Source organism: Rhinatrema bivittatum, chromosome 9 (genome assembly GCF_901001135.1).
Source record: "Rhinatrema bivittatum chromosome 9, aRhiBiv1.1, whole genome shotgun sequence".
NCBI classification, from domain to species: domain Eukaryota; kingdom Metazoa; phylum Chordata; class Amphibia; order Gymnophiona; family Rhinatrematidae; genus Rhinatrema; species Rhinatrema bivittatum.
Window position 1 is genome coordinate 171,715,468 of NC_042623.1, and position 10,052 is coordinate 171,725,519.

A 10,052-nucleotide genomic window follows, 5' to 3' on the forward strand; every position below is an offset into this window, starting at 1 on the left:
GCACAGTTCTACAAGCAATGATATTCGCTAGCACAGATTATTGTAACTCCCTGCTTTTAGGACTACCTCAATCTACAAATCGGCCTCTGCAAATATTGCAAAACTCCGCTGCAGAGTTTTGACAGGCAAAAAAAGACCACATTACAGGAACACTTGCTGAACTCCACTAGCTTCCAATTGAACAAAGAATACAATATAAATACACTTTGTATAATCCATAAACTAATCCACGATGAAAAAGCCGACTGGTTTAACACGGCACTGCGCATGCACTTACCACAAAGAAACCTGAGATCTGCAAATAAAGCTCTACTAACTGTCCCCTCTGTCAAATCAGCACACCTCACGCAAGTAAGGGAAAGAGCACTGTCATTGGCTGGTCCCGTACTCTGGAACACCATGCCACTCGAAATAAGACTACAGAGACTTCAGAGAAATCAGAAATTATTCAAAACTAATCTGAAAACCTGGCTTTTTAAACAAGCATTTTATAAAGATAAAGAAAAGGAGAAAAATAGTTGATAGATAAGGATGCACCAAACTAGAAGTTATTAGTAACCTACATAAACATATTAATGTTAAAATCAAACTGCCTAATTTGTTCCTAACAATAAGGTTTAACTTACACACTTAGTTTATTATTTTAAATTGTTACCGTACTATGATGGCACATGAGTAATTTGTAATCTATACCACCCATATTTCTCTTTATCGTGCCCTTCTGTAAACCGTTGTGATGGTTATTTAACTTAACGAAGGTATAGAAACATTTTTAAATAAATAAATATCCCTCCAAACAAATTTGTGAAATCACCGTGCCACACCCCCTCCAAGAGGATGGCGGTGGAAACCATACTGACAAAACTACTCGCCCTAAGGGCGATAACACCAGTGCCCACGTACCAACAAAATACTGGGCACTATTCCATCTATTTTATCGTCCCCAAGAAAGAGGGAATATTCTGGCTCATCCTGGACCTCAAGTCCGTCAAGCGCTACCTGAGGGTACCTCACTTCCGCATGGAAGCCCTATGCTTGGTCATAAGGGCAGTACAGCCAGGAGAATTCCCGACATCTCTGGATCTGTAGAAGCCTATCCCCACATCCCTGTCCATCATGACCATCAGCATTTTCTACGCTTCGCGATACTGGACCATCACTACCAGTTCCGGGCGCTACCCTTCGGACTAGCTATTGCCCCTCGGACGTTCACCAGAATCATGGTTGTAGTGGCGGCAACACTGAGGAAAGAAGGAATCCTCGTACATCCATATCTAGATGATTGGCTGATCAGGGCAAAATCTCAAGATGAAAGTCACTAGACGACCACCAGAGTCAAGAATCTACTGCAGAATCTCAGATGGGTCGTCAACATAACCAAGAGCTGCCTGCAGCCCTCCCAATCACTAGAATACCTGGGAGTCTGGTTCGACAAAAAACAAGACAAGGTTGGTCTTCCCCCTACAAGGAGAAGGAAACTGATGGACTAGTTGAGAAACCTGTTGGCCTGTTTCTGCCCCAAGGTATGGGACTACCTCCAGGTCCTCGGCCTCATGACATCAACACTAGAAGTCGTCCCATGGGCAAGGGCCCACATGCGACCACTACAATGTTCCCTACTGTCGCGATGGAACCCGATGTCCCAGAACTACACTGTTCGCCTCCAGCTACTGGCAGAGGTGCGGACCCAACTCCAATGGTGGCTACAAGAAGACCATCTGAGAAATGGAGTAAGGCTATCCCCACCGACCTGTGTTTTGCTCACCATGGATGCGAGCCTACGAGGATGGGGAGCCCACTGCCAGGAACTGACAGCCCAGGGCAATGGGACAAGGAAGAGTTGGGATGGAACATCAACCGACTGGAAGCCCGGGCAGTCAGACTAGCCTGCCTTCAATTCAGTCACAGACTCCGGGGCGAATCGGTCAGAGTCATGTCGGACAATGCCACAACAATTGCCTACATCAACCGCCAGGGAGGAACCAGAAGCCAACAGGTGTCCCTGGAAATAGACCACCTAATGGCATGGGCGGAGGCAAACCTACAAGGGATCTCAGCCGCCCACATCATGGGAAAACACAACGTCACTGCGAATTACCTCAGCAGAGAGAGTCTAGACCCAGAGGAATGGAGGCTGTCCACCACAGCCTTCCAGTTGATAGTAAACCACTGGGGAACACCAGCCATGGATCTTCTGGCAACCCAGTCCAACGCCCAAGTTCCCAAGTTCTTCAGTCGCAGACGAGAACCGCAATCCCAGGGAATCGATGCCCTCATCCAGACTTGGCCACAGGAAGACCTTCTGTATGCATTTCTCCCATGGCTACTACTGGGCGGGATCATCTGCAAGATGGAACACCACAGGGGACTAGTACTTCTAGTGGCCCCGGACTGGCCAAGAAGGCCAAGGTATGCAGACATGCGAAGATGTCTGGCGGGGAACCGTCTGTGTCTACTCCCACACAGGGACCTGCTCCAGTGAGGACCGATCCTCCACGAAGACCCAACTCGATTCTCTCTTACGGTCTGGCCATTGAGAGGACACGCCTGAAGAAGAGCGGATACTCGAGGGCAGTTATTGACACCTTACTCCAAGCACGCAAGGTTTCACATCTTTAACCTACATACGAATATGGAGAATATTCGAAGCCTGGTGGTGAGGATCGCGACATCCTTCCGCGGACAGTCAAAATCCCCATGATCCTGGAATTTCTGCAGGATGGCTTGAAGAAGGGGTTGTCTCTCAACTCCATCAAGGTTCAGGTGGCCATGCTGTCCTGCTTCAGAGCCAAAGTGGACGGCATCACGCTATCATCCCATCCAGACATATTCCGTTTCCTGAGAGTGGTCAAACAAATCCGACGACCACTAAAATGGTCGGTGCCCTTATGGAATCTCAATCTAGAACTAGATTTCCTGGCGGGAAAGCCTACACCCAACACGTATTACAATAGGCCCAATACAACATGGGTTCCAAATGTCTTTTTATTAGCTTTTTAGCAGGGTTTTCTGGTTGACATACAATATGTATATTATATTTATATGCATTGCTGTAAGTGATATTTTTTTTTTTATCAGAAAGCTGTACTTTGAATGTCCTTTTTCATGTAAAATCTATTATACATGCAAAATTTATACTTATGTAGGTGGGATGGGGGGAGCAAGGGGCATAAGGCAGAAGGTTCGCCTAGGACGCTTAATACCCTTGCACTTTCCCTGTTCATAAAGCTGTCAAAAATGAATTATTTTTTTTAAGTGCAATGCATAATTGATAAATCACCCTCATTGATTCTCCACAAAAGAGACTAAAGATCAGCAGAAACCAATATGGTCCTGTTTTCAAGTCAAAGATATGACTGCAACATGGGTGTGTGCCAGTTAAACACACTGCCATTATCCATATGGGCCTGATTTGCTAAGCTTCTTTCCCATAGACAGAGAATGAAAAAAAAAAGCTTTTAGAGAACGAGGGGCCTATATGTAACATAAAAAGAGAGTCCATGTTTTTTCAGGTGATATTCCTCCTAAAATCTGAGAAGTGTTTTTTGTTTTTTTTGTTTTTTTAACGTTGAAGGGTATTTTAGGGTTTTGACCATAGAATGAAAGAAAAACGGATTTTCATAGACTGTGCATGAAGAAACAGGTGACCAACTAAGGGCTAAAGGTCCAGTTTGGAAGCTAATTCAGATTTTCTGCATGCATCTCTCTTACACAAAGGGAGGCCTCAGATACTACAAGCGCCAAACTCAGAGAGTTGGAATTTGATCCAAAGCGATAGTAAGACTTTCTTTGACCACCCAAAATCACTACTAACCATCAAACTTTCAAACATACCACACAAATCCAATGTGAAGAGAGGGAAAAAGTTGTCACCCCAATACAAGGAAAAAATACAATAAAAAGTGACAATTCAGTATTAGAAAATGATAGACAAAATGTCTCTAAATCATAAAGCATTGAATGGAGTCACATTTATGTGATCCATTTCAAGCACAGCTGGTTTACAGTCTTTCAGGAGACATGAAAAGAGAGCCAATATTTCACAGTTCGGTACTTAACCTCCTCCTCTCCCCTTCGTTCTAGAAAAGAGAAGACGAGTTCATTGAATTTAACTACACGGTCCTGCTTCATGACTTTGTCTCGCAGGTAAATGGATCACAACACGGATTGTTAGTGGATTTAGAAACTGATGTAGGACGCGCGCATCAAAACACAAGAATGAATCCGCTGAAAGTGAAAAATGCTGGATGTGTGTCAGGAGCTGCTTTTCCTTCTACATTTCACCTTTTTTCAATGCAGCTAATCGCTTTCCTGTACCACCATCCAGTGCTCAGCACTCAAAGTCTCCATCAAGTTACCCAGGGGCTGCTTCTTTCCTCCTTGTGCCCAGTCTCTCACAGAATGGGATACACGGCACACAATATGCAGTGCTGCCCAGTCTTTAAGGCACCATAGAAGATGGTCCATTGTAATATTTCTCTCTGAAAAAGTAACTTGGTATTGTTGCTGCTACTTTGCCCATTTATTCTGATGTATTTTTCCTTCCCCACAGGAAATGATTCCTTGGCAGCTGCAAGTTCTCTGGCATCCGCAGCATGGAACTGAAGTAAAGCAAAACAAGCGCCTGCCAAAAAGGTGCGCCTGCCAAAAGACGTGCGAGTAGCTTGCTGACTGCAGGGAAATACGAATTATGCAAGAGGGGTTCTACCTGCCACACCTTCCTTTGGGACACACTTTCTTATAATGTAGCCCAGAGCCGCTATCCTTTCAATATATATGAGGCAAAAATCTCTCTCTCCTCCCCTCCCCCGTGGAAAGCTGCTGGTAATTAGTATTCTGCTATAGTAATTAACCGAGACTAGTTTAGAAATGTGTCTGGGTAACTCAGAATAAAGCTTATTCTCCCGTTGGCAGCATGCAGGAAGAGGACTTACGGCACAGGTACAGTGACTGTTTCTCTGAAGGCAACTTTTGGCTTTCCCATCATGCAAGGACAACCATATTCTCTCTCCATGCGCTGCAGAGCAACAGAAAATATACTTGTGTTGGAGAGGACATTTAAATTTATTCAAAGTAAAGAGAAAACAGATTTCAAGGGAGTACAACACAGAAAATGTTTTTGACATGGTACGTTTTACATAATCCATCAAAAAGTCAACATCCTGTGTGTGAAAAATATGTAAAGGGACAACATGCATGGTTGGTAAATGGGAAACTGAAAAATCTAGTTTAATGCATTCAAGCATTTATCTAACACCCTTGATCAGTAAATTAGGTGAAGGTACAAGTCTTTGCCCCCAAAGCTAGGTGGGCTCCTCAAGCAATTGGAGATCAAGTGACTTGTTACAGGTCACACTCTTGTGTTGGTGGGAGAAATAGGATGTGAACCCAGTTGTCCTGGCTGCTAACCAATTACTGTAATTGTCACCCTCCATGGAAAAATACAGCAAAGAGAAAATTAACTCTGCCTTGCTGGAGCCTGCAGTCTGGATAAGATAGAAATTTGTTATCCCACTTGTCATTTTTTCGTGCCTATTACCTTGCACCTTGCACCTTCTACCTTTCTACACCTTCCTCTTTTTAAAATGTGAATGAAGTGTAAGAGGGAAACACTGCTATAGCAGAGACCTGTTTAAAGCTGTGGTGCAGCACACATGGGATGGGCTAGGCCTTTGGCTTCAGGATATAAATCTTTAAGCATCGAGACTGAACAAGTGTCAACATTTTTCAACTTATGATTTTACCCGCCCTAAGATTGCCCTGCTAACTTCCCTTGGGTAAAGAGCATGCCATAAGGAGCCCTGGCGAGGAATAGGGCACAGCAGTGCTAATACTTTACTGTATTACATATCTGAGCATAGATTTCCAGATGTAATTCTCATGTATTCTAAAACTTGGGTCTTCTTTAATAAACCAACTAATGCCTTTTGAAAAATTGTCCAAATCATTCTAGAGAAGGAAATTGTACATTGCTTATGAGTATTACATTCCTTTCCCAGTGACGGATTTAGGGTTTTGCCACCCCTAGGCCCTGTCGGTGCTGTCGCCCCTCCCCCTCTAATAAGGTCCTGATAACAGGGAGCAGAAGGTCTTAGGCACAGCCCCCAGTTTCCTGCCGTAGCTCAGTTAGATTTTATAGCAAAAATGAGAACATTGGCAAACATTTCTATCTTTTATATTACATTATACACAAGAAGTAATTTTCCAACCTTGCTGATGTATATATGCTTTTTTTTTTTTTTTAAATTGGGAGAGGAAGAGAGGTGTTAAACATCAATAGAAAGGGGATAGGAAGGGGAGAAGATGGTGAGAGGACTGGGGATAGGGGCAGGACCATGAATGGGGGGAGGCGTGTGAGAAGGAAAGAGGATGAGGAGAGGAGATGCAGAGTGAACCAGGGATGGGGAAAATGGTAGATGAGGAAGACTAAGGGGGGGGGGGAATCAGGAATCTTGGATGGAAGGATAGTCAGGAGGGAGGAAAGGGAAAAGGGAGTAAGGGGGATTGGAGGGTGGGATTCAGGAGGAGAGGTAGGAAGGAAGGGAGATTTCCAGAATTTGGGGGGAAAAAATCCAGGGTCAAGGGAGAGAGGAACGGATTTGCATTGGTGGGGTTGGGGAAGGAGATAGGTCTCTTTAGCATGCCTTGGTCCTGCTTCCCTTTTTATCTTCTCTCTAACCTCTCACCCCATCTGGCAAATATACAGACACAGACACTTCACTATTTCTCCATTCTCTTCTCTCTCGCACGCACGGACACTCTTCCCAGCCAATCCTTCTCACTGCCCAATGACCCCAACTCAGCCTCTCCTAGCCTCCCCAAAATGATCCCCCCCCCCCTTTGCTTTGTCTGCTCCAGGCTCATCTGGTCCAGCCCTGTTCCCTGCACAGGAATGGATGAGAAGCAGAGAAGTGTTCTCTGCTGAGATTATGCACAGCTAGAAGGCAGCACATTTTCAATCAGCACCCGCTACCCCAGATTTTTGTCACCCTAGGCACAGGCCTATTGTGCCTATTGAGAAATCTAGGCCTTATGCTGTATATTGAAAGGTGGTAATTTCATCCTGAATTATAAATACATATTTTTCCTTGAAAATATATTGACACAAAAGATGCAAATGTCCACAATTTGTTTATCCATGGAAAGTTTGAAAATGAAAGGACCCTAATTATATTTGACCTCTGAAATTTATTTTTGTGTAGCATGCAAAAATGTTGATAAATATGTAATATGGCAGAGAAGCTTCAGGAAAATGTAGAGAAATCTCTCAGTCAAGGGTTTCTGGTAACATGAGAAGCCATGAGCACCAACCTGGAGACACCAAACTTCTAATGTTTTACTGAAACAAAGCTTTCATTTTATGTGTATTTGGATATCATTCAGGCCGATTCAGTAAAAGTCGCGGGAGAGCAGGCGAGAGCCCAGGCCACTCTCCTGTGCGCACGATTCAGTATTCAAATGAGGGCCCATGGTAAAAAGAGGCGCTAGGGACACTAGCGCGTCCCTAGCACCTCTTTTTTTGACAGGAGTGGCGGCTGTCAGCAAGTTTGACAACCGACGCTCAATTTTGCCGGTGTTGGTTCTCAAACCCGCTGACAGCCACAGGCTCAGAAACTGGACGCCGGCAAAATTGAGCATCCGGTTTTCAAACTGCAAACCACGGGCCGATTTTAAATTTTTTTTTTTTAATTATTTTTTACTTTGGGACCTCCGACTTAATATCGCCATGATATTAAGTCGGAGGGTGTAGAGAAAAGCAGTTTTCACTGCTTTTCTCTGCACTTTCCCGGTGCCGGCAAAAATTAACGCCTACCTTTGGGTAGGCACTAATTTCTGAAAGTAAAATGTGCGGCTTGGCTGCGCATTTTACTTAGTGAATCGCGCGGGAATAACTAATAGGGCCATCAACATGCATTTGCTTGTTGCGGACCCTATTAGTTTCAGGGGGGTTGGACGCGCGTTTGACACACTATTACCCCTACTGAAAAAGGGGTAAAGCTAGCGCTTCAAAAACACACGTCCAAACACAGGTTAACAGTGTGCTGCTTACTGTATCGGCCTGAAAATGAGCTAAATGTGTTCACTGGGAGAGGAGGTGCTTCTGAGTCTAAAACAGAGCTTTTTTGGAATATTTTTTTTAAGGACTTACTATAACTAAACCACAGCATTCCAGTAAAATACAGCTCACTCAAGCTAAATTTTATCTTATAGGTTAATGACAGATCTAGGATTTGCCATCCTAGGTATGAGTGCTGCTGTTGTCTCCCGTCCTCCGTTTCCTGGACAAGGGACAATGAGCAGAAGTTGCAAGGCACAGCCTTCTTTACTCGGCTCTCCCTCCTCCCCTCAAGTCTCTGAATGACAGAGACGCGGGGGCTGGATTAGGGAGCAGAGTGGCATTTTTAGACTGACATCTGGTCTGGACTTCCAAGATGGTATTTTAAAACAATAACTGGAATGGTTTACTGGTATCTCCTTCAAAACATTCTACATAGCCACATCAAAAATATAGATGTATACAATATATTTATGTAAGACCCACACTTGCAGAGTTTGTATATCAATCAAACTCAATTGGTAATAGGTCTCTTTACTTTATTTTCAACATTTTTCTCTGTTTTTTGAATTTTCTTAAAAATATATCCAATGATATCTTTCTTATATGCTGATTAACTTCAAGATCAATCTTCATGTATCATTAAGCAAATATTCCTCCATATATTACTATCAATGAATCCACCTTTGTATTCAATAGCAATTTTCATTTGCCCTTGCGGTAAATACTTATCTCTGCATAACAGTTCTCAACCAGGTACACACTTTTCATATTGAAATCAAAAGTTCACCCCCATGTCCGATTAACATTCATACAGACTCAAAAACAGATGCCAACCAGGTCCTCTCTTTTTCTCCATGTATATGAAATTTTAATACAGAATTTTCATCTCATACAGTTTGACCAGGAATGCACTTTCTAGATTGCAGTCGAAAGTTTTCCAGACATCCATTTGTCCTTCATGTAGACTCGAAAACAGAAGCCGACCAGATCCTCTTTATTTCTCCATGTATATGAAATTATAGTACAGAATTCTCATCGCATAAGGTTTATCTTCTTATTGGACCACTTAAATCAAGGAATACCAATTGATTCTTTCATTCAATCCTCGAGGATGTACCGAATTTAAAGTAAAAATCCAAAAATGTTCCCGTTTATTTAAACGGGACTGTATATCACCCCCTCATATTCCCCTTTGTAGTTGTTCCAAAATCAACCATTGTAAATCAGTAAAGCTATGATTTTTTTGTATACAATGTTGTACTAGTGGGGCTGTTAACTTGGATGTCTTAATACAACTCCTATGTTCAATCAAACTCGTCCGTATCTTCCTCTTGGTCCTTCCCATGTATATCAAGTTGCATGGGCACTGTATCACATACATGACACATTCTGAGTCACATGTGGTAAATCCAACTAAATTTACCACAATGTCGGAGTTGGGAAATTTCCACGGATTCCCTGTCAATGTTTGGACACACATTTCACACTTGCCACAGCTATGGTGTCCTCCAGATCTTAATTTCTCCCATAGAGAATCAAAAGAGGATCTGAGAATTAGATCTCTAATGTTTTGTCCCCTTGAAAATGCAAATCTAGGCGGGATCTGAAACACTTTATGTAATGTTAGCACTTGTCAATGCGATCCCACAATATTGACCACATCTTTTATATTTGCAGAGTATTGCTTCACACACATCTAATTCTGTGTATACGGTTTTTGTTGATATTGAAGCAACAGGGTTCTATTTGCAAATAAGGCTCGTTTATAAGCCTTTTTGAGAACATTTTTTGGGTAACCCTTTTGAGCAAATCTGGTATACAATTCTACCGCTTGTGTTTGAAACTCTTCTTTGCTAGAGCAAAATCCTTCTTAAGCACAAAAATTGGGATACCGGCAATCTATCTTTCAACCTTTTTGGATGGTAGCTGGAATATCATAAGAGATGATTGCAGTCTGTCTCTTTTCTATATAAGTTATACCAACAGTGTTTCC

At 42.9% G+C, this 10,052-nt stretch overlaps 1 protein-coding gene across 2 annotated transcripts in view; it reads left to right on the plus strand.

Moving 5' to 3' along the window:
- LXN (latexin) overlaps positions 1–5,246 on the plus strand; it is a 31,696-nt gene extending 26,450 nt beyond the window's left edge. For both annotated transcript variants that reach the window (XM_029617168.1, XM_029617169.1), the window contains 2 exons: positions 4,084–4,146; positions 4,553–5,246. In XM_029617168.1, coding sequence (XP_029473028.1) covers positions 4,084–4,146; positions 4,553–4,663 — 174 coding nt within the window. In that variant the 3' untranslated portion in view covers positions 4,664–5,246. The remainder of the gene's footprint in view (positions 1–4,083; positions 4,147–4,552) is intronic.
- The last annotated feature ends 4,806 nt before the right edge of the window (positions 5,247–10,052 follow it).